The 25,074-nt window shown below is 46.9% G+C and overlaps 1 protein-coding gene across 1 annotated transcript in view; it reads right to left on the reverse strand.

Annotated features, from left to right (window-relative positions):
- Nucleotides 1-25,074, reverse strand: part of LOC119391287 (SEC14-like protein 3) — a 257,605-nt gene that overhangs the window by 62,359 nt on the left and 170,172 nt on the right. Inside the window, exons 3-6 of the mRNA XM_049415226.1 lie at nucleotides 21,761-21,804; nucleotides 20,985-21,047; nucleotides 18,454-18,547; nucleotides 1,920-2,014 (exon numbers count right to left, since the gene is read on the reverse strand). Coding sequence (XP_049271183.1) covers nucleotides 1,920-2,014; nucleotides 18,454-18,547; nucleotides 20,985-21,047; nucleotides 21,761-21,804 — 296 coding nt within the window. The remainder of the gene's footprint in view (nucleotides 1-1,919; nucleotides 2,015-18,453; nucleotides 18,548-20,984; nucleotides 21,048-21,760; nucleotides 21,805-25,074) is intronic.

Here is a 25,074-nt window from a genome sequence, read left to right on the forward strand (position 1 = left end):
CCACGGCTCTCCGTAGAATGACGAAAAATGGCACAGTGCCTGCTGCCCTACTTCTCAAAAACTACAATGATTTATAGCGTAGTGGGTTCCTCGCAAGTGCACTTGTATTGGTTGCCAAGGAAGCCCATAAGCGCATGATCCATTTTCTCGGGGTCTCAGTAAAATTACACTGATTTAGAGCGTAGTGGGTTCCTCGCAAGTACACTTGTATTGGTTGCCAAGGAAGCCCATAAGCGCATGATCCATAACCTCGGGGTCTCAGTAAAATTACAATGATTTATAGTGTAGTGGGTTCCTCGCAAGTGCACTTGTGTTGGTTGCCAAGGAAGCCCATAAGCGCATAATCCATTTCCTCGGGGTCTCAGTAAAGGTCTTCGCCCCCCCCCCCCCCCCCCGTCTCTCTCCCACGTCAACGTATGTTATACAGCATGAAGGGAGAGGAAAATAGCGACCGGGCGTCACCCAATGCAAATTGCATAACTGGTGGGCCGTTTAAAGCTTCCAACCCATTACAAATGGCTGAGCCATAATTCTTCATCGTCATCAGTCGTCGCGTCAACAAAGTGCACATAATGCCTTACAGACGTGTAGCTGGTGCCTCGTTTCTCCGCAGAATGACGAATAATATCTCAGTAGGTGCTTCCCAACTTCACAAAAATTGTGATTTATGGCATAGTGGGTACCATTCTAGTGTACTTCTATTGTAGCCCCAAGAGAGCTTACAACGGGCTCTAGAAACGCCGCTCTTCCAGCTTTCCCTGTGACTGTGCTGCGATTTCAGCGCAGGCCTGGCGTTTTTTTTGCTTCGTTGCGTATTTTATTTTAGACAGCCAGCGTTCGCTCGTCGTTTCCGTTCAGCGCAGAAACTTTCCCGTTTCGTACGCCACGATGAAAGGACAATGTAAAACCGCGGGCGATGAATTCGAGAAGGAAATTGCGAGATCTGTGAAATGAGACCCGTAAAACGACAAGCCGCGAGGAAACCAAAAAATAAAACACGTTATACTTCGGGCAGTGGTTCTTCGAGGAGCCTCTGACGTATACAGAAATGGCGACCCAGGGGACTCCCCCCACCTTCCTGCTCCCGCCCTCCCGCCCCCCTTCTGGCCCCCCTAAAAGCTTAATTCTATGTGTAAAGAAACATTTGTTAACTCCCTTCTATTGATGCTGCCGTCTATCCGCCCATGCTAAAGGAGCGAATACTTCAACGATCTCAGTATAAATTCGTGGACGAACCATTTATTAGAGAGCATTAAAGAGTTGCATTATAGAGCATTATAGAGCATTAATGAGTTGCAAGCTTACCTTGTACCATAAGAAATAACACTTTATGAACTCATAAGGATTGTACGAAAAAATACGTGCGTTTTTATACATTCGCGCAGGAATTGTTCCGCAAGATATATGGAAACTCGAGAATTTTTGTGTTGGATCTTGATGTGTTCGTATAATAAGGGGATCGCGTTGGACATGGTTCGTATGATGTAAAAAAACGTGGGGCCGAATTCACAGAACTTCCCTTTCGTAAGTGCGTCTTCCCATTGGTCAGCTGCCTTAGTTAATGATATATCCGACATCGTAATTGGTTGAAATATTTTCTCACGAAAAGCTTTTAGCGTAAGGCGTCTTTGTGAATACGGGCTGTGGTGTTTTGATAAGGGCGAGTCATATGTGTACATAAAATTACGAGATATGGGTTGTAATGTTTTTTATAGGGTTATCCAGGGGCGTAGGCAGACCGAAATTTTTATACGTTTGTACCGGGGGGGGGGGCACTTCCTTGATCTGAAGTGGGGGCCGGGCAGGCAGATGTGGTCGAGTGTCATTTTGCGCCCAGTGTGGCACCCCCTGGCTACGCTACTGCTGTTATCCTATTTGAAAAAGAACAAAAGCAAGGTGTGATATATCGAGGAACTCACCTTTTCTGTCTGGGCAGCCATATCCTGAGCGCTGTACTCAAGCTGCTGAATAATGTGCCTGATGAAATCAGACTTCTTTACGGAATAGAAGAGGCCTGTAGAAAATAGAGGCAAGATAATGACAGACTAATGAAACAAAACTTATATTTCTCTTGCTGATTAAAAAAAAAAAAGATAATCGATACGCTTTACACGCATTTCTACCGTTTCATATTGTCCTATAAATATTTGTCGAGGTTCATGCAGCAAACAGAAAATAAGCGGTTAAAGCAACCCTTTTGTCGAAGCTCTTTAAAAAAGGTTTAAAATTCTTACTTCACGGAGAGCTAACATTACCTTTTTTTTTAACGCTAAGCAACCGGCCAGACTTTTTTAGGCCACAAGAACTCAAACAGTTCGACGTAAAAGTCAACTTACTTCACAAATAACTTTCCACTGAATTCTTAGACAACAGATTCTTCGACAGGCGATACAGCTGTGCTATAGCTTTGTTAAAGGAGCGATTTTCGGGGTTTCCCCTCATAACAGATCAATAATAAAAGCTTCACGCAACCCACTTATGGGGTGTCTGGAAATATTTCAAATTTTCTAATAATCGAATATTACCCTACTCAAATCCGTTCGAATCGAATAGAAAATGTTCAGAATGACTGCCAGTTGGACGTGTTGGTATGTCTTCATGATGGTGAAGCGCTATATGAGGGCGTTGTTGCTAAATAAAACTTTCACTTGATAGTAGCGCCTTGTCCTGCGTTCTTCAAAAGCCTCCGTTCTTTCTAGCGCTTCGCCAACATGAAGAAAATATTCGTAAATATGAATTACAGTCATATTTAGAATAGTTCAAATCACTAGCTCTTCAAATACTTCAAATAGCGGTGACCTCAGTGTATACTAAACCCGATGAGTTACGCAATGGCGCTCGCTATTACTCTGCAAGGCTGACTTTTCCGGGTAGACAAATTATCGTGCGCACTCACGGACGAGCCCTGAGAATGAGAGTGGGCGTCCTTCGCATGCAATGCCTAATATGGATTTTCAATTAAGAAGGCTTCATCGCAAAACCATGTGAACGTTGTGAATAAATTATTAAGGCGAAAGCCTTCGATGCCTCATCAGACCAGAAATTGACCGTCGGCGTCGACACGAGTGATGCAAACAATATCATTACGTGGGGACGTCAACATATGACGTCACAAATCGCCGAAATTTGTGACGTCACCACGACGTCGCTGTGACTGCACATGATGACATCATCACATCACATCGTCGCTTGGTCAAACAAAGGTGGCTCGATCACGGAGGCAATGCAAAATCATGTTAGGTGCAGAAAGCTTTCGGAGGCGGACGGCGCATGATCAACACATCGTCGACTGAGAAGAAAAAGCAGATAGCTTTCGCCTTCGAGTTGTCTTAGGAGAATGCATAAGGGACTCTGAGTTTTTACGCCGAAGTGGAAGCGCACGAGAAATCATTAGCAAACGTGGTTACCAGCTTGGGGTCTTCTTTCTCAAGTAGACGAGTTCCACTTCCCTCAGCCCTTTTGTATTGGAGAACAAACCTTGTCAACAACGCTTAACGAAAAAAAGAAACTGAAGAAGAACAAGAAAAAATTACACCATCTCCCGCTAAAGGGAACCATGTGTGGATGCGAAGCAGCGGGGCGATGGTTCGCTTGAGCGGGAGATGGCGTAATTTATTTTTAGGAGCTGGCTCGCCAGGTTCTTAAGCTGGGGCGAAGTCCCGCGCCGTAAGCTGCATCCATCCATTCAAAGCGTCGTGGACCGCGAAGAGGAACGTTACGCGCGTCGTGTCTTCCCTCTAGCCTGGCCGTTAATTCTCACAGGGCGAGCGGGGAACGCGGTCGACAGGCGTGCGAGAGGGGAGGAGCGTAGGTGAGGAGAGAGAGGGGACGCGCATGCGCTGGCGCTCATCGCGGAGTTGCGCAGGAGAGAATGAGGCGCGCGAGAGGGGAGGAGCGTAGGAGAGTAGAGGAGAGAGAGTAGGCGCATGCGCAGTGGAGCGCGGACGCTAAAAAATGTGCGAATCTTGCACTAGCGATGCAAGGCTGAAGAAACAGCGGAGCTCTGGGTCAACCTAGCTTCTTCCACCACCGGCCCCTTGGGATCCGCTGTGAGCGTAGGGGACCGGCCGGATAGGCCCCACTATTAGCTTCTTCTTCCTCGAGATTTACGTACTTCTTCGGTCGACCCACGATTTCCGACCGTGCAAACGATGTGCTCGGCGCGGAGACACAAGATCACGTGTCAACGACGCGGCGACACGGCGCTTGGCAAGTACGGAGAAGCAGGGCGAAGCGGCGGCGTGGAGTGATGTCATAGCTAGGCACAGCTATGAGAAGCGGTGCGGAATCGGCGCAATGGCGTCATGGCTAGACACGTGTGCGGAGCTCGGTGAGGCTTAGCGAAGCCAGGCACAGACGGGCCAGCTGGTTGCTAGGCAGCGCGCAGTGACGTCAGAGCTTGGAGAAGTTTTTTGCACACGCCTTGAAGCCGAACCTCGAGTTTAAGCAGCTTCCGGCATTACACGAAAGTGTTTTATGCCGGGCTGCACCAAAAATTCACTGACATCATATCCGCCAAGATTTGACGTCAATACTATAATAATTGTTGGGGTGTTACATTCCGAAACCACGATATGATACGAGGGACGCCGTAGTGGATGGCTCCGGAAATTTTGACCACCTGTTGTTCTTTACGTGCACCTAAATCTAAATACACGGGCTTCAAGCATTGTCACCTCCATCGAAAATGTGGGCGGCCGGTACTCCATCCCGCGACCTTCAGGTCAGTAGTTGAGCACCATAATCACAAGACAACCGTGGCGGGTCGTGACGTCATAAAACTCATAGGGTCCCCTATGCATTCGCCTCAGACGGTTTGAAGGCGAAAGCCATCTCCTTCTTTTTGTTCCCGGTGGCTGCATTTTCGATGGAGGTGAAAATGTTCGAGGCCCGTGTTCTTAGATTTAGGTGCACGTTAAAGAAACCCAAGTGGTCGAAATTTTCGGAGCCCTCCACTACGGCGTCTCTCATAATCATATAGTGGTTTTGGGACGTTAAACCCCAGATATTATTATTATTATTATTATTATTATTATTATTATTATTATTATTATTATTATTATTATTATTATTATTATTATTATTATTATTTTCTTCAGTCGATGCATTGTTCCCACGGCGCCCTCCTCCGAACGCTTTCTGCATCTGACGTGGTTCTGCACTGCCTCCAGTATCGGAGGCATTGCAAGCTTTCTAAAAACCCGTGATCGGAACGGAAGGCAGTTCAAAGCGACGATGTCACGTGATGGGACGAAAAAAAAATTGGCGATATATGACGTCATCACGTGATAATGAATCTTGCATCACTCGTGTTGACGTCCCCGATGATCAATTTTCGTGTTTGATGAGGCATATAAGGCTTTCGCCTGAATACTGTTGTTCATAATGAAAGATGCCTGCAACTGTACTATGGGAGAGCCGTAAGCAACTGTCCCCACAGAAAGCACCAGAAAAGCAAACTGTTTTAGATGCGAAGCAGCTTTTGCGCTGGGCTGCGTCCGTAGTTCCATTGGCGACCATCCGCTTTCTACCACCTAGCATAGCCATCTGAGCGCGCGCTCGCGCCAAGGAGAAGTCTTCTTCCTCTTGTTCTTCGACCGCCTTGACGATGATACGTGCAGAGCACTTTAGGGGTCTGGGCTGCCGTATGCTGTCCTAGCTCAGCGTAACGCATACAAAACATGTGTGCTGGCACGCGCTAGCGCGTTCGGGCCTGTGTAAGGCGCTGGGTAAGACGCTGTGGCCTCTCCCCCTTACACTCTCTCAGCAATCATGTGATGGCGTCGGGGAACAAGATTCTGCAGACGCGCGATGAACCTGCGTGGCGTGCTCTAACAAGCGTTCGCGACGAGTAACAGCAACAGAAACTACAGGTTTTCCCGCTCACTTTAATCCAAGTGCCAGCTAAAATAATCCGCACGCCACAGAAATAATCTGACTGTCAAACCATTTAATTCATGTGCCAAACATTTAATCCAAGCGCCAACATATTTAACCCAAGCGCCACCACAAATAGGCCGCGTGCCAGTGAGTTTAATCCAAGTGCCACCATGCTTAATCCAATCGCCAACAACTTTAATTCAAGTGCCAGTCAGTTTAATCCATACACAAGAAACAGACGTTTTGCCATTTATATAGACTAAATGTCGGAACAAGGTAAACATGAAGCGAGAGGAATATTTATTTTTTGCCAATGCATGGTCGCGCTTAGGAAATAAGGTACTACGGTATTTTGCCCGCACGTTTTAGTGTCATTTATCTTAGAATTAAAAAAGCAGTGCGGTTTAATTATATATGTTCGGGTATTAAATGTATACGCTCATTATAAGCACGTGGTAAAAGTTCAGGCATCGAGACAGTTTATGCTTCACCGCTACTGCAAAATTTTGGGTAAACGCGTACTCCGTTGATCGCATCTGGGAGAGATTCACATCGTGTGCTAGCAGACGGCACTAAGGCTACGTTTCCGCTAAAGCGTTCGCAGTCGTCTGCTCGGCTCGATGAGAGCGATGGTGACTTACAGTCGATATTCACCCTTTCCTGAAATCAAAGAATAACCATTTAAAACAAGTGACCGTGTATTTATTTGGGTTTATATGCAATTAAATTTTATGTAAAAGCGTCAAAGTAGATGGCCATGTTCATGTAACAGACGACGATGTGTTCCTTAAGCGTCGTCGCTTGTAACACGCGTGTTTTCAGAGGGAAATATTTCCAGACGAGAAGAGAGCTTTGCTTGAAGTCATGGCTGGACACAAGCGAGGGCCACGTTTCAAAGATCCAGATGAACCTCGTCGAAAAAACAGCAGGGTGTCGGTGCTCGAAAGAGCGAGGATTGTGGGCGGCTACAGGCGTGATGGCGGCTTAAAGCAACTGGCGGAGGCCCTGGGCATCAACATAAAAACAGCAAGATCGTTTGCAGCTACCGACAGACAAAAATCGTTGAAGGGTGGCGGTTCTAAAAAAAAGTTTGGAGATGATGTTGTGAGTACTTTGAGGCAAATTGTCGTCGAAAACTGTACATTTACTCTAAGACAGATAAAGGCGGCCCTGGAGGAAGAAATGCCTGGAGTGACGATCAGCACAAGCACAGTTGCTCGCTTGCTGGATGCCCACAGCTACTCGGTGAAGCTCGTGACGCAGAGGCCCGCAGACCGCAACCGTGACGACGTCAAGCACAGCCGTAAGCTGTACGCCCAGTGGCTGCAGTCCGATGGACCACGTGTGTGCCGGTTCTACTTGGACGAGACAAACTACAATATCTGGTGTTCCAGAAATTTTGGCAGCGCAGCTAAAGGGCAACCAGCTGTCCACACAATCACGACGACAAAAGAAGCGAACTTGAACATCATGTCATGTGTGTCCGCAAATGGCGTTATTCACTGGACTGCAGTGGACAGAGTTCATTGGGCTGTTTTCAACGATTTCCTCAGCGATGTTTCGGCCCGTGTGGAAAGCGAGGAGCCAAACACAGAAGCTGTGTTCATTTTTGATGGCGCACCTGCTCATGCTCGGGTAGAGCAGGCAGCTTTGGCTAACTCAGTGCACTCTATCCAGCGCCTGCCAGCGTACAGTCCCTTCTTCAACCCAATAGAAGAGGTGTTCTCGAAATTCAAGTCGCACGTGAAGGCCTACCTTAGCGAACGCCCTGATTTAGTGCTGGCGACACCGCAAGGTATGACGAAAAAGGCGCACAGGCGTTCTTTGCTGCTGGACGCGGCTCGGCACTTCATGCAGCAGATACAGCGCTTGGACAGCGCAGCCTTTGACCGGCACCGTTTTTCTTTTGTGCCTGCAGCATTGCGTGAAGATTACTTGTGAACGTCCGTTTCCAAGCCCTAGGAGACAGCGCTATTCTATTAAATACTTTTATAACCTGTGCTTATGTTGCAATTCTCGAGTGATCTGGAGTGTGCAAAAATATTGTTCTCTTTCGTTTTACCTATAATCCCATTCTGCCCCCTCTCATTGACTATATATATATATATATATATATATATATATATATATATATATATATATATATATATATATATATAATATATATATATATATATATATATTATATATATATATATATATATATATATATATATATATATATATATATATATATATTTGTGTGTGTACACGTTAGGTATACAAAATCGATGCAATAAATTTATCATTTCGCTGACCTCCGTAAGATTCAAATGTTCGGTGAGATGCATAATGTAGCGCGGAAAAAACGAGTATAAGTAAATAGAAGGAGCAAGGACCGCCGCTCGTCCTTGTGCATTATGTTTTCTCTGCGTATGTTTTCTCGCACTGCGTTAAATATGTCACCGTGTGAACTAGGCCAACAGTTAATACTGTTCAAATCACCGGGCACATCATTTTGTTTTAATAAAAAGATAAAAAAATAATGCGAATATAAAATATAACTTCCGTTTTCCACATATCGTAATCAGCAGTCTATGTTTTAGTACACTGCAGAACAAAAAGCTCTTCGAATTACCTCCAATTCGCCTTGCCCTGCGCGAGTCTGATAATTTCTTAATTCCGTACTCCATTTGAGCCATTGCTGCCCTCGCCCAGCTTTTCCACATCTTGGTAGCCATTGCGTCACTTTAACTGAGCATAGATTGTCTTTCCTTCGCATTACACGACCTGTCCTGGAGCTGCTGCTCTTTGTGTGCCAAAACCAAATCCAATTATGAGCTCTAGTGAGTAAAACTTAATTTTGCTGAACTACAAAATATTCGTTAACATGTTTGTAATGAGCAGCACGCAGATGCCTTTCTTTCGTTCCCATTAATATGATCGCACCCGTGCCAAACATTGCCCCACAAACTGATGCATAGCAACGTATAAGCCCTCCAAACACGGCTCAAGGAAACGATGGCAGTAAGTTTTTTTCCCGTGAATAAAAGCGGCGAATACAAATATTAGTGCAGTCTTCTGCTTTCCGGCTACCGTATTTCATATTGTAGCAACTGTATTTCAATTGCACTGCCGTTTTCATGCCCCGTATTACTGTTTATTGTGTATAGATTAAAGTGACTGGCACTTGAATTAAAGTTGTTGGCGCTTGGATTAAACATGGTGGCACTTGGATTAAACTCACTGGCACGCGGCCTCATCGTGCTGGCGCTTGGATTAAATATGTTGGCGCTTGGATTAAATGTTTGGCACATGGGTTAAATAGTATGGCACTCAGATTATTTCAGTGGCGTAGGGATTATTTTAGCTGGCACTTGGATTAAAGTGAGTGGGAAAACCTGTAGAGTGAATTCGTGGTGTGCTCCACATGCAAGGACGCGTTAACACCGGGCAAGGTGCCCGTGATGAACGGAACTTTAACTCCCGTATTCAGAAACGCTCCTTGACTTGAACTTGACTTGCCACCGCCTTGGGCAGCGCGTAACGCCTTTGTGCTGCCTTGGCACCGCCTAGAGGCAGCGCGTTCGAAACGCGTTGAAGGCGGTGGCAAGTCAAGTTCAAGTCAAGGAGCGTTTCTGAATACGGGGGTGAGTCGACCCATGCGCTCCTTCGCATCCCCACATGGTTCTCTTTAGTGAGAGATGGTGAAATTTTTATCGAGTCCATTCTACTACTGTCAAGCAGACTACAGGTGAAGTGTATTAAAAACGAAGTCTTCACGCGCGACATCTTGAAGATGCCACTATAAGCACTCCTCAAAAATGAGATAGCCACATTTGCTTATTTCTTTGACAGACTGTGCCGAATTATTCTTTGGTGTGAATGCTATCAAGGTACTTCACTGTTGTTGACACGGAAGCGTGTACCTCTTATCTGATACTCCGTAACGTTCTAGACGTAAAGGAAATAAGAATATTATTTTACTTATAAATTTTGGCAAACTACGCGCTCAGAATGCTTCAGGATACGAGGACTCCGAACTACACGTTACAGACGCGTGGCTAGCCGAAGATAATAAAAAAATCACAGCATATCCACGGAGTGAATGATGATGAGTGGGCGAGGTTGCGGAGGTTCATCGGTAAACCGTGAATCTTCCGTGAATTCTGCCCAGTACATCATCACCGACGGGAGATCGGGCGCGTTTATACTAAAGGTTCGATGAGTTATGACGACTTGCAGCTCACTTTAATTTTACATGTACGCTGTGAATTTTCATTGTTTAGAAAACCATTGCTTTAGAAAACATCTGGCGTCTTTCGTTGAGCAGCTGGCGTCTTTTCGTTTTGCTTTAGAAACATCTGGCGTTCTTTCGTTTTGCTTTTAGAAAACATCTGGCGTCTTTCGTTGGTTTATTTCATCAATCAAAGGCGTTTTGAACAAAATTTCTATTGTTTAATCACGCACAGGAGAAATCTCACCAGGCACTACCTTGGAGGTAAACAATGGCTGCTAATGGGAATGAGAGACAGAAGAAGTCGGCTTTTAGCTAACACTTACACTTCTACTTCTACTAACATTTTCTACTGGAACATGCCAATGGCTGCTAATGGGGAATGAGAGACAGAAGAATTCGGCTTTTAGTTAACGCGCACGCTGCGAATTTTTTATTGTTCAACAACGCACAGGAAAAATCTCCCACCGGCACCACCTTGGAGGTCAAGATCTGGTACTAGCGTTACGACTGGTTAGGCACTACGACCAACTGTCGGAAACACTGCCGCTCAAGCGTCCCAAAGAATTACGTCATCGTTACGTCATCACCACCATCTTGAATCTGAGCCTAACTGAGCCTCCAACCAGAAGTGCGATAACTGAAGACGAAATTGGCGCTCGAGTCGATGGCGAGTCAAAATGAAAGCAGCCAATGGCAGCCCGCCGCCGTGCCGGCAAAGCCGTGTGCCCCGCGCCGGCCGCCGAGGCCGCGCGCGCGCCGTAACGCTAGTTTTGAATTTCTCGAAAGTTCCGTTGTAGCATGAAGGCATGAAGCGAGCGTTGAGCGCGGGCACCAGGCTGTCCGTGCAGGCAGGCTATGCTTGGGGGACACCTGCAAGTCTCTCGTTGAGGTTGGCGGATCACTGTTCGCTTTTGAGACTTATTGGAGCGGTCGTTATGGTCAGCCGTGCTCCGCCGCCGCCACATCGGAGCCCGTCGTAGTCGCCGGCCTTGATGTGAAGTTTCGTGATGTTTCGTTACATGAAGCGACCGTTGGCCGGTGTGTGCAGTTTTTGCGGTGTTTCCGTGGGTTGCTCTCTTGCCGCCGTGATGGTTAACGGCACACACCATTCGTACATCATGCAGCGGTGCACGGATACTTCAAGACCGAGTTCCGCAAGATTCTTCCCTGATCGACAAAACTATAGATGAGTATGCGGTTTGCGTTCGCAGCCACACATATATAGCTTCATTGCAGTTGGACAGCAGTTGTTTTTAAACGTGGCTGAATCGTGAAGAGCACGATTTTGCATCGTTGTACCAAGAAGTAACGAAAATAAAGCACTTTAGACTCATAGTTTAACTTCTGCGTCTCTGACATGACTGCTTCCTGAGAAGTGCTTTTTGCATTTTTTGGCCTGTTTATCACTGGTCTTCGTTTAAATACGCGTTTCTGAGTCTGTGTATCTCAACTTGCACTATACCGAGACGACGAAACTACGTTTGCGGGATGTGACTGCGTAATTTTTGTCGTTTGAATTCGGTTTGCAACTGCTTTTCTGCAGGAAGTAAACGTTTTCTGAATTATGGAGAAGGCCACAAGTGACGCGTTTGCCCAAGGAAGGGTTAATAACTATAGAATCTGCTCTCTGCGAAGTCTCGATCCGCAACCTCAAGTGCACCAGCTTTCTACTCTGCCCCCAGTGCTTTCTTTCGGTGCGTGAATGTTCATTATATGTACTTACAGCTGAAAAAGTACTCTTTGTGTTTATGTATTACCTCTGTAATTACCTATAGAAAAACCGTTCGAAGAACCTTCATGTGTAGACATGAGAGTTGTTTTTTTCTGGTGAGCCTTGAGTATTGCAAGTGTCCAATATGCAGAATTTTATTGTTTGCGTTTATCTCAATGAAGTGCTCAGTGTACACGGCATGACATTCTCACTTTAGTGACGTTATCTTACAGCTATGCATTGTATTCGCGGTGAAAGAAAAGCTGTGTAGTAGACTTATTTCACCTGGCCATTGGGTAATACGCGTTTCTTCGAATGTTATATGTGCTGCTGCATAAATGGACCATCGCCTTCATGCCGTTGCCGCCATCTAACTGCCAAGTAGTGGTCAAGTGCCAAATAATGTGTATTTCCCTTTTTAGTGCGATGTACTACTTATATATATATCTAGTTGTTTTGTGTTTCGTATTAGTACAGTGGTTAATAAGTAGTTCATTGCATTATTATTCCATATTTAGGTATTTTGCGCATCTTTATTGTTTTTGCCATGCACTGACATTTCGCCTATATTTCTTTAAATTTCATGACTCTGTCACATCAATCAGCAGCTCTTGTGCACTTTGGTCAGTATTGTACTAAACAAACATCGTGTTACTTATATGTGTATACGTCAAAGGGCCTGCATTTTCAGTGTGTTCGATTTTTAATTTCCAATTTCTGAACTTTACAATGAACTTTTGTGCTGTTTAATCATGGACACACTGTGCATTCTTTAATTCTCTTCTTCTCCGGAACTTGTATCGTGCCCCATTATGTGCAAATCTTGAGTTTTGGAAACGGAGCAATAAAACGAAGTCACAGATATGTTGTGGGTGGAAGTCATCCCTTATGAAAAGAAGCAGCGGGAAAAAAACGACGACAAAAATAGGAACACACACAACAGGACTGGCGCTATTTTTGTCGTCGTTTTTTTCGCGCTGCTTCTAGTTTTCGCATCATGAACAGACTCGCCCAAACCTACAAGTTGTTGCTATCATCCCTTATGCTCTGGATCATGCAGGCTGCGTGCATTCAAACGCACTGCGCACCACGAACGGACAGAAAAACATAAATGCACGACCAAGCACAGCACGCGCGCACGCGAAAAAAAAGAAAAAAAACGCGCCACGCACACGAAAAAAAAAAAAAACGGCTCGCGGCATGAAAGAAGAAAAAGGAGCCGCCAAGAAAGAAGGCAAAAAAAAAACGGCACCCGACATGAGAGAGGAGAAAAAGCAAGCGCGCCCGAAAAAAGAAAAGAAAAAGAAAACGGCGCGAGCAGTGCGAGGGAGAAAGAGGGGGAAAGGGGGGGGGGGACGAGAAGAAGCGAGCGGCTGTTGTTACTGTTGCCCTGACGACGTAAAAACGCAATCGTTACGTAACCGCTGCGTCATCGCCGCCATTACAGCGCCTCCACTCGCCAGGGCCGTAACTCAACGGCTTTCTTGGCGCTCTCGGCGCAAGCGCCGCAGAACGTTTGAATTACGCGTCCCTATGGGAGGTATACGAAGAGACCTACCAGTGCTACGACTACGAGGGACGAACGGGTGCCGCTTTAAGGAGCTTCGCCCCTAAAAAAGATTCTAGACAACTCGAATAATTGCACACTGTGCACATTCACGCACACATATTTCTCTTGCATTTCTGAACGTCAAATAAAGCAGCAGTTAGTTCTGTGAAGACAGCTTTCACTTTCGTGTTATGACCGAGCTTTAGAGACGAAGCAACTTAGGGTCTCGGCTTGTCGGCGGTGCATCGTCATCTGCTGTCGCCGCGTGCATCGTCGTGACCCTTTTGCTTGCTTGCATCGTTGTGTCCTGTCAATTTGCTTGAGCGCAAGAGAGGGCGCCAGCGCCTCAGCGCTCGCCGTGTGGCGAGAGAGAGCGAACGGTGCACGTTGACCATGGAAACGCTCTTTCTTCGATGGGCGCTGAACTACTAGTAGAGTGTACTAGATAGGGGTAGTGGGGCGAGGGAGAGCTGGTGGCAATGACGCGCAGTGAAGCTCAAAGTACGGAAATTTTAACCTGCCGCGTGGTGGCGTTGCTGTGCCTTTCACCTGGAACTGGCGGCACGCATGCCAGGCGCGGTCAGCTGGAACGTTTGGTGCGCGTCGACAGGTTCTGCTGAAGTTCGCGTTAGCGTGTTGAATTGGGCTGGTTGGTACATACTGAATTTTGAACGAAGAAACAGTGCTAGAACAGGACGAAGACGAGAGAATACAAACACGGCGTGACTAACAATCATATTCTATTGCGTTTGCACATCAATATATACAGGGGAAAGCACAATCAGTATACACATCGGGGACCGTGAGCAGTCGTCTGGTAGATCGCTGTAGGAAATGTGATTGCGAACCAGTTTTTAAAGATTGTGAAGTTCTAGGCACTTATTTAGAGCAACGCCAGCGTGAAATCTTTGAGGCTTTTTGCATCCAGATAAGTGGAGACTGTTGTGTCAGCACAGCTTCGCTATCACTTCGCAAAAATGAATTGTTGGATCTTTCAAAACGCTGATTTGACAATGTTACAGCGATATCTTGTTCCCCGATGTGTATACTGATTGTGTTTTCCCCGGTATATATCGACGTGCAAACGCAATAAAATATGGTTGTTACTCAGTGCCGTGTTTGTGTCCTCTCGTCTTCGTCCTGTTCCAGCGCTGTTTCTTTGTTCAATATTCTTCGCGTTATTGCGAAGGCCTGCTTCACCAACTGCTGCAGACCTAGTTAACTTTCTCGATTACCTGGGCAAGTGGGAAGCCTGCAGCCCTGGAAAGACGGGATTTCTAAGTGACTCCACGCCGACAGGACTGACAGTCACCATTGCCAGCACTCTCTCATTACTTCAATACCTTACAGAATTACTTGGATTCAAGTACATATTGACTTTGCGTCTCAGTACTGACCCCATAGAGCACCACTTCGGTACTGTTTGACAGTCCAGTGGCTGTAACGCTCACCCATCGCCAGAGCAGTTTCTGATCACTGTGAACTGCCTTTCATTTTACAATGTAGCCAGAAGTGTTGGTGGTGCCAATGTAACTCCCGACATCGTCAGTTCACTGCTTAACGTGCACGACAGGACACACCAAAGAAAATCGATGACCTGCTCGTGCAAGGCAAGTTGGATGAAGCACAAAAATGTTTGGTTTCAACCCTAGCTCCTTGCAGTCACCACTTGTCTTTAGTTGTGGAAAAGAGTGACTCACGACTGGTCTACTACATGGCAGGTTATGTAGCCAGGAAATGTGTTTTGAAGTTTGGCTGTTCATCATGCAGGGACCTTCTTATAAATCCAAGTGAGGCAGCAGAGAATCGGCTCCCGAGGGTTCACAGAGCAGTGTGACTGGGGCGGTCTTCTATATCCATTAAAGGAGCGTTACATTTTCATCTCTACACTTGAGGACCTATTCACAGAATGTTTTAGTGTCAGCAAGCTTCACACAAACAGCATATTCGATGTTGTGGCCCTTGTGAGCAAGAACTTTCTTCCTTCCAACACCGTGGGCTGCACAATTCACAGTGAATAATAATAATATGTGGGGTTTAGTGTCCCAAAACCACGATACGATTATGAGACGCCGTAGTGGAGGGCTTCGAAAATTTTGATCACCTGGGGTTCTTTAATGTGCACCTAAATCTAAGCACACCGTCCTCAAACATTTTCGCCACAATTAACAGTGAGGAAATTAGTCTCAAAGTTGTTTCTTTTTATGTTTTTTACGCGCCTGCACTTTTTGGTTAAAGGCCTGAGCAGTGCTAACAGCACTAAGCGTCAGAGGGCCAAGCACCTTAAACTGAACAGGACTACTCAGATGAAAATTGTGCACAAATTCATGACCCTTCAAATCGCTCACGTGCATTTGCTGCCGATGTATCCTGTTGTAAATAAAATGTTCCTGCTTGTTTTCAAATGCAATAAGCAATTTTGGCAGACTGAATAGTTAAAAAGTATGCGGATTCACTTCAAAGACTGGATGAGAGCGCAGGTGCATCAATAGGTTGGTAGGCGGCCGGCCCAGCACGCTTGCGGCGCCCAGGTGAAAGTCGCAGTGGCGCCATCTTCCGTCGTGAATGCCAGTGGCCTCACCGGAGAGCTCGTCCTCACCCCACTACCCCTATCTAGTACACTCTACTACTAGCTCGCGAGGAACGAGAACGCGCCCTCGCCCGCGAGCGACAACGCCGACGCAGGCAGCATCTGCTAGCGAGTTCATTAACAAAACCGACTGCTCGCGCTCCACAACCTTTCACCGGCTACCACTGGATCTTGACCTGCAATGTAGTGCCGGTGGGAGATTTCTGTTGTGCGTAGTTGAACATTAAAGATTCGCAGCGTGCACGTTAACTAAAAGCGGACTGCTGGTCTCTGTGTCCAGTCTTTCTTCTGTCTCTCATTGCCCATTAGCAGTGACTTTGTTGTGGGAAACACCGGCGCACACTGCATGCTTCGTCCCTCCACAGGTATCATGTTAGTGGAGCTGAAACACCCTTCCCTACATGCTTCGCCCCTCCCCAAATTTTTATGAAAGAGACATCAACTCTCAATTTTTTTTATCCAGCAACCTTTTCACGATCGAGTTGCAAACGCTGTGCACCGATCGCACGTTTTGTCGCTGTACCGTCATGCTAATGACGGTACATGCTAATGACCGTCATGCTAATGACGGCATTTCTACGGGAGCCATGTGGCGTGAGCTGTCCCCCGATGCGACAGCCACATTCTGTGGCAGCACGTGATTTGCATGAAGCGCGGGCACGTTTCAGAAACAATCTCACGTCTCCTTCAGTTTCTCATTTCAGCGGCATCGTTTCAGCCTGCGTTCCCGCTGTCGCAGCAGCCCCGTGGTGCGGTGGTGGGGCCAACTTAATGAAGCGTGAGAAAAACTCGTTAAGAAAGGCCGTTACTGTAGCGACGCGGAATACGAATGTCTTTCGATGTGTCCCATACTATGCGTGAGCTTTCGCAATATCCCAGCAAAGAAACAGTCTAGTTGTATCTGGGGCTTGCGTATTCGCGTTCATTTCTCATCGAACGACGGACATTAGTGGTGTATCTAGTCCTGATTTGTTGAGTAAGCTATATTGCACGAAATAACAGATAGGCAAAAAAAAGGATTTTGTGAATGATAGATGCTGGGTTTCGCTGAAGATGTGCGGATAAGATTCCACGCTTCAGCAACATGAAAATTAAAAAAAAATGGTTTTAACGATCACGATGAAGCAATAGCTGGGCATCCAATTTTTCCTCTAGCTAAGTTATGAGTATTGTGAGCGCATGCTGTGTACAGTATGCTGTTTTCAGAACGTTCCCTTGTAGCGGCGGTGTCTTATCGGTTGCGGGATGGTGTTGATGAGTAGCAAAACAAGATAAACACGTAAGATTCAGGCAGCAGAGACGATATTCTAACTCACATTTGGTGTGCGTTAAAATAAATCCTAGAGTGTTCAATCTTGAAATTTAATCCGCGTCCCTTCACTGCAGTGTCCCTCATCGCGCTCAGCTATTTTGCTTGGGATCATCAAAGTTGATCGTTAGATAAAAAAAACACAAAAAGCTCACAGGGTCCCCTATGCATCCGCCTCAGTCGACTCGAAGGTCATCTTCTTCTTTTTCTTTCTATTCGATGCATTATACCTTCCACGCACCCTCCGAAAGCTTCCTGCAACTAACGTGGCTTTGCGATGCCTCCAGGATCGGAGGCATTGTAAGCTTTCTGCATCTAACCTTGTTTTGCACTGCCTCCGGGATTGGTCCACCTTTGACCTAGCATTTCTGTCATGTGATGAGGTCACAATGTGACGTCACGTCATGTGACATCACAGTGACTTCGTAAGGACGTCATGATGAGGTCGCAAATTTTGGACATATGTGATGCCATGATGACGTCATATGTGATGTCATCCTGGCACCACGTGATCATCACGTGATGACGCCATATTGTGACGTCATCACGTGATTATGGTTTTTCGCGTTACTTGTACTGACGGCGCCGACGGGGACGCCGACGCGGGACGCCGGTCAATTTTCGCGTTTGATGTGGCATTTAGGGCTTTCGCCTAAAAATTAGCTTCCCATACTTATCAAAGAATGTCGTAATTCTAACTTTAGCAGGCACGGGTGCAGCGATACTGCCGCGAGTAGAAAGAGTGGGCATAAGTTTTTGGAGTATGCGCCGAAAAGTAGGTGCATCACCGCGACCAGCTAGGCCCGCAACGACCATGCAGTGAATGACTCCAGGATTTTAACTGGCTACTGCATTTACAGCCACAAGTCACAACTCTGCGTTGTAACAGCTCTGTAAGGAAGCACACACGCACAGGCCCACTGACATTCTGACGTTGATAACATTCTCACATTCGTCAGAATGTTATCTAATGATATAGCTGTCATGAAAGTAAAAAAGTATAAAGCAGACATTTACTGTATTCGTTATCACATAATGACAACATACGCTTTTCTAATAACACAAACGAAACAAGCTATAGTTTTGGAGGCGCCAAAAATGGTTTGCCTGCTATGTTTTCAGCTAAAACATCGCTGACGGGGCCAGATCAATCCAATTTAAAGTTGAGAACAGAGATAACAGCTTGACCGCTTACCTTTGATGTCTGTGTAGCCGAAAGGAATGATCCAGAGTGGGCAGCCTTCTTTATCGTGACCCACTAGACCTCCGGGGTAATACTTTTTAAGAACCTGCACAGAGCCGTTGGTTACGATTAACAACGCAGGTTTGTGCACCACGGATGGGTTATCTGTCATATTATAATCTGTCGCATCACTTTCTGTTATATTACCTTCTATTATATGATCTGTTTTTCAATGCGCCAGTGAACAGCTTCATAGTCCCATACAACTTAAGAAGGCCGGAGAAGCCCCGCGCAGATGACTGAAGAGCGGCAGCCAATCACCTCCACGACTAAATAAGTATAGTCCCCCTCACGCACTCGGCAATGTTCCCCGGAGGTGTCGTATCCGACTATAGGCCTTACCAAAGGTGCGCTTTTGTTATAAAAAGAACAGAGGGGGAAAAAGCATAAATGCCTGAGGGAAACAGTGATACGGGAATTAATTTTAAAAAAAGAGAGAGAGAGAAATTAGTCGAGGAGCGAAATCAGACGAAAAGCAGACAGAAGAACACTAACAATATTGAGACGGCAGCGCTCACGTCGGCTACAGCAGCTACAGTCTCATTCTTTCTGCTGCACTCTGTCATTCTTCGTCACGGTGCTCCGCGTGTTGTGATTAGTGACCGAGGACGACAGTTTACAGCGGATGTTGTTGAAGAACTATGACGCCTTTGTGGGTCTGACTATCGGCACTCGTCACCTTACCACCCCCAAACAAACGGCCTGACTGACCGCACGAATCGCACCTTGACCAACATGCTTGCCATGTGTGTGTCCAATGACCACAAGAATTGGGACCCTATTTTGCCATTTCTTACGTACGCATACAACACGGCGAAGCACAAAGTCACCGGGTATGCGCCTTTCTTCTTGCTCTACGCTCGCCATCCCCAAAGCTTTATCGACACGATACCTCCCGGGTCTCCACACGAATACTTCTCAGTAGCCCGGACTTTATGCCGTGCTGAAGAAGCTCGTCGACTGTCTCGCCTCAGGACTATTTCGTCACAAGACCGAGCCAAAACGCGTTATTACGCTCGGCACAGGTCTGACACATTTGCTCCTGGAGACTTTGTTTTGCTTTGGACGCCTGTGCGGAAAAAAAGGATTATACACGAAGTATTTGTCCAGGTATACCGGACCATACGTCATATTGAGACGTTTGAGGGACGTCACGTTCGTCATCGCCAAAGTGTCCTCTGACAACCGGCGGTCACGTAGAGTTGGAACCCAGGCAGCGCATGTTGCCCGCCTGAAGCATTACCACCATCGGGCTACGTAACTCGCTCGGAGAGCTTCGTCTGCACCCGGGGTAATTGTCACGCTGCATGAGTTCGCTGGAGCCAAGAAGAAGAGGAGGTAGACGGTCGCGCGAGCAGCGAGTCGTTGTGGGGCTGTCCCTTGCGCTGCACGAAGCATCTCTCATTATTCTCACCCTGTAAATAAATCTATTCCATCGTTACAGTATCAAAACGCGAGGTATTTTATTGAGCCACAGTACGGCTGTATCTACTGGTACAAATCGATTTTACATAGAAAATGCTGGGATTACGTGAATTGGGAAGGAGCACGCAGGAATGTACAATCGACAGTAAGCGCGGACGTGAATGGTGAATATGAACTAATTTATACAAGAATAAGTGATCACATATGTTTTTAAGTGACGTTCACAAAAGTTTGGGTGTTGTCAAAGAAACCAGATCGGCGAGTAAACAACGCGGTGAAAACCATGCACGTCGGTAAACATTGCTCCTCTGTGTCTGGTTAAATAGCCCGAAAATGGAGGCACGTCCACGCTCGTCCTTATTCAAGCTGCCGCTAATCTGAAATACGACTTCACGGGAAACATACCACGTCGTATATACTGCACGAGCTCCTGGCGCTGGGACATGATGCAGGAAAGTGCCCGCCTAAAGCTTTGAAATAGGAGTGCGAAAACAGCGCTAAAAAGACGGAACAAGAAAGGACATAAGACCACGGCGCTGAGGTCTCGTGTGCTTTCTTGTCCCGTCTTTTTAGCGCTGTTTTTCGAATCGTGATCATGAACCAACATGCCCAAATGCGTACCATACTGCAGTGAAATAGCATGCGTAACATACCCTTGAAATTATTTCTACTACTGTCACTATGAGAAGCAATCTAAATGCAGCGTGTGCAATGTTACATACGTGTGAAGGTAACACACGTAGATTTAGAACTTAAAAGTTCCGCAACTACAATGTCCTAGATTACATCTGAGTTTCAGCGTCGAGTCGAGATAAATGCACTTCTTTTCTGAACAGTTGAAGCTATATACGGTGTCTATTCATACACGACTGGTATATAAGTATGTTTTGCCCATAAATAAAACACCCTTGTTTCTTTTGAGCTAAAATACAGCAGGAGAGTTGCGCGGTAAGATAAATTTATTATCAGCAATGCTTCCGACATGCTATCCGAAGCACGTTGTAAATTTTCTTGTCGGCTACGTTATTTACCTCTCATAAAATTGCGAGATTACTCACCTCTGTAGGTTCGTAGTCTTCCAGTATCGTGTCCACGTTGTTCTGCTTGCGCCATTGCAGGTTCTGTTTCAACGACAAAGCAAATAGAAATAGCAGCTCGAAGAAGTGTCACCAAAGGTTGCATCTTGTTACATTCCTGTGTATCGCAGCTTTTGTAATGGATCCTGTCGTATTCAAGTGGCATCGTACGAATATTGCTTACGTACATTCAGATATAGCTCCTCCATATGAACTTCGAAAAAACAGCCACCGAACGCGTTAAAAATGAGCCACTCGCTGCCTTTCGAAAGCGTTAGAAAATTTCCTTGCTTGGTTGTATATACGAACGACAGTCCAAATGCTCTTTACATTTTTCTCGCCATCGTTCACTTGCTATCTATTAGTTTCTTCATTCACCACCCGGTAACTCCTGTAAGGTGATTTTATAAGCTTTTTTTCGACGATATTTCGAAGGTTCAGTCTGTGCACTGTGCCTGAAATGGGTTCTTTCAATTTCAGTGCGCATAGGCATATTACACTCACTCACTCACTCACTCACTCACTCACTCACTCACTCACTCACTCACTCACTCACTCACTCACTCACTCACTCACTCACTCACTCACTCACTCACTCACTCACTCACTCACTCACTCACTCACTCACTCACTCACTTCACCGAGCGTTTTACACAGAGGATACTTATGACCCTGTCGCTCAAGGACAATTTTTTTAGACAATTCATCTGTAGACCTGCAGTTGGTGATCCAGAAAAGAGATATTGAAAAATGCTCACCTCTCGCAGCATGGCTTCCGCTTGGGAGACATTAAAGTTGCGAGCTATGCAGAGAAGGGAAAGAAAACACAAAACTCCGTCAGGAAGGGTTTGTTGAGACAGTTGTTTATGGGCCCTTCTCTATTGCGATGCGATAGAACGCTCTTTGCTTTTCGCACCAACCTCGGCGACAGATAACATGGCCATTGAATTTGCGTTCAGTCACATTTTCGAAATTTTCCAAATTAAAAGATCGCCATGCACCGGTTAGTAGCAAAAGCTCTCAAAAAGAACTAGATTCCCTACGGACTATTCGGAAAGAAAGCTTCTTAGTTGAGCGATTAAAAGACGTCGTGGTCCAGGATATTCTCGTTAGCTGAACAAGAATGGGTGCACACCCATAGGTCTGCTCTGTACGGCTAGAAACCGGACCAGGACGAATGTTTGGTCGACCTGGAAGGGAAGTTCTGTCTGAGAAATCCTTACGGATTACCGTTGTAGCCTGTTGTTGAAATCGGGGGGATGATAATCGTCACCTTTCATGAGAATTATTTAACTTTGCGACATTCCGCAGAATTGATGTGCCATAGTCTTGACCGCTTGGTCTTCTCGGTCTTTCTCACACGTGACTATAGGGCCTGATCCCGTGATATCTGCGCCCTTGAGGCGTTCGCGTTTGCGTCACGCCAACGACGAAAATACGAACTGGACGCGCAGCTCGCGCGCTCGCTCGATATATTTTAGATGCGAAGCAGCTCTTTGACGTGTGTAACGCCGTACGTTATGTGCGTCCGTACGAATGCGCCGCAACGCGTTCCCCTCGCCGTAGGTGTTGGAGCGTTGCCAAGTAGGTCACGCCACAGCTTTGCGTTGACGTCACGCTCCCCTCGCACGCTTCCCTCGCAGGTGCGCGCTGACGTCACTCTCTCCTTCACCCGCAGCATGCTCGCCATAGCGCCCGCAGCTGCCGGCTGCTCCGCCCGCTCGCAACACCTCTGAACGTGTCACTTCTCTCTCGCTTCACCCGTCGTAGTCAAAGCGAAACGCGCGCCTGCTCCGGTTCAGCGCCCGTGTCTCGACTCTGAAGAAACAACGACTACGAAGTCTTGCCAAACGCTTTAATGAAACTTACACGAAACCCAACCCGACTCCCGTGTCTTTGCGTTTCAAACAAACGTTTACTCGAGTAAACGCTACACCGAGTTTCGCTTCAAACCGTTCTTCCAGCACCCGCGTCGACGCCCGTTTCAACCGGGTCAATGCCGTGCGCATCGCTGCTGCTTCGCATCCCATCAGGGTTCCCTTAGGGGAGATGGTCCAAGTTTTCGGTACCTCCCTACGACCTTGAATCAGAGATTTAATGCTTTCGTCTTAAAAGGTAGACCAGGGATCTCAAACACGCGGCCCGCAGGCAGCATGCCTCCTGCGAGCCTTTTGCTTGCTCGTGAGCTGCACAGGAATGAGTGGTCTAAAGCATTGCTTTCGTGAGTTACCCTATGTGCTCACCATGTGTTGAAACATAACCGTGAAACCAAATCTACATCACGGGATCGGCGTCCAGATTTTAGTCATTTTGGAGAACGGAAAATCTGGGCTAGTATGTAAGAATGCATAATCGAGCAGGTAGCGCAAAAATACGAACACACAAGCCAGGAACACACACACGAGACGAGCGCTACCGATAGCGCTCGTATCGTGTATATGTTCCTGCCTTGTGTCTTCGTATTTGTCACTGATCCCGTTAATCGGGTTGGCAATCGCCGGGTGGGTTCTAAGGGCTGGCGTCACGGCCCTCCGAAAACGCACCACGAAAGCGCGGACAATTTAGAGTTGGTCTTTTGGTGCGCCAGCGAACGCCGGTTGTGGTCCAAAGACCGAGTCAGAGCCGAGAGTCGATAACACAAACGAAAACGAAATATATTCTCAGTTAAGGCAATACAAATAACACAAACACATGCACACTCGGCTGGTACCAGTTACAACTTCACACTGAAACTCAGATGGTGTTTACACAACGGGAGCTAAACAAACAGATCACACGCTACAAATGCAATCGCATGCATTACAACTATTCAAGGACAGTTGAAGTCCAGAATAAACAATGGCGTATCCAGTCCACAATACTTGGACGGTAATCGAATGCTTCTCTTCAAGGAAACACTCACGCCAGCTCCAGCGTTGATCGTCGTAGCTCAACCGTCGTCGTGACTTGTCACGGCTCACACGGTGTCGTCATCGGATTCTTCCAGATCGACGATCGACTGACCGCACACCATCACAAACACGTCTTCTTTGGCTAACGGAGCCACACTTAGCCTAACTTTACCATCACGCGGGCCGACTGACTCGCTCACTCCTTCAATGACCTCTCGACTCCGTCGTTTGCACGCTTTTATCCCTTCTTCCCCGGTTTCTAGAAGCGTCGGGAGGGTTCTTTGGCGTGCAGTACAGCTAAGGCTAGAGAAAGGGCGAGAGCTTTCTCGTAGGTTCGAATCGCGGCGGCATCATCGGCGATGCGTCACCCTTTCCTTCTAGATGTTTCCAGGCATTGCTGGGCGTTTGATCGCGTTGTCTGCTTCTGGCTCGAGTGGGTGAGGAGGATGCGGCGCGCCGGCGTCTTTTGATGCTTGTTTTTTCCGCCGTTCGCGCTTCTTGGGCGATCGGCTCGCGCCGCCTGTCTCGCAGCCGTTTGAAAGCGGCCTCGCGCGCGCTTTATTACGCGCTAATTTGTGACAGTATTTTTGCGCTACCTTCTCAATTTGGAGATCGGTATCGACACGCCCGGCCCTTGAGGTACTAAATTGTGTGACTGCAGCCCGCTGGCTGAGGTGAGCTTGAGACCTCCCAGGTAGACGGTCCAGTGCATTTCATACTATACGATGAGAGACGGGAAGCCGTCCCAACACTTGACATCATTGTGTTTAGGACAAATGGTGAATATGTTACTCTATATACTCTACACAGGGAGAGCCGAAAAAGACATTTCTGTTTAGAACGACTGGATAGAACTTGTGCTGCTTGCACTACCGCGTAATGCGCTACCGGGGTGCAGTAAGTAACCCTGTGAAGAAGAAGATGCGCCTCCATCCAGCAGCATCGCCAACGCTCGGCTCGCTCGGCTCGTGTTTCGGATCGCCGCTGTGCCTCTGGACGCTTCTTCTCGCTCGCTTGCCGCTGACGACCATCACGTCTTTCAACGACCAATAAACCTCTTCACATTTGGTGGAGGGTGCTGTTCATCCCCGTCGCTACACCCTGGAGCTGCGTAGCCGGACGCTACCGCCGATCATGACTGACCACGCAAACCCACCGGCGCCTTCGTCCCTGTCCGTCAC

Source organism: Rhipicephalus sanguineus, chromosome 4 (genome assembly GCF_013339695.2).
Source record: "Rhipicephalus sanguineus isolate Rsan-2018 chromosome 4, BIME_Rsan_1.4, whole genome shotgun sequence".
NCBI classification, from domain to species: Eukaryota; Metazoa; Arthropoda; class Arachnida; order Ixodida; family Ixodidae; genus Rhipicephalus; species Rhipicephalus sanguineus.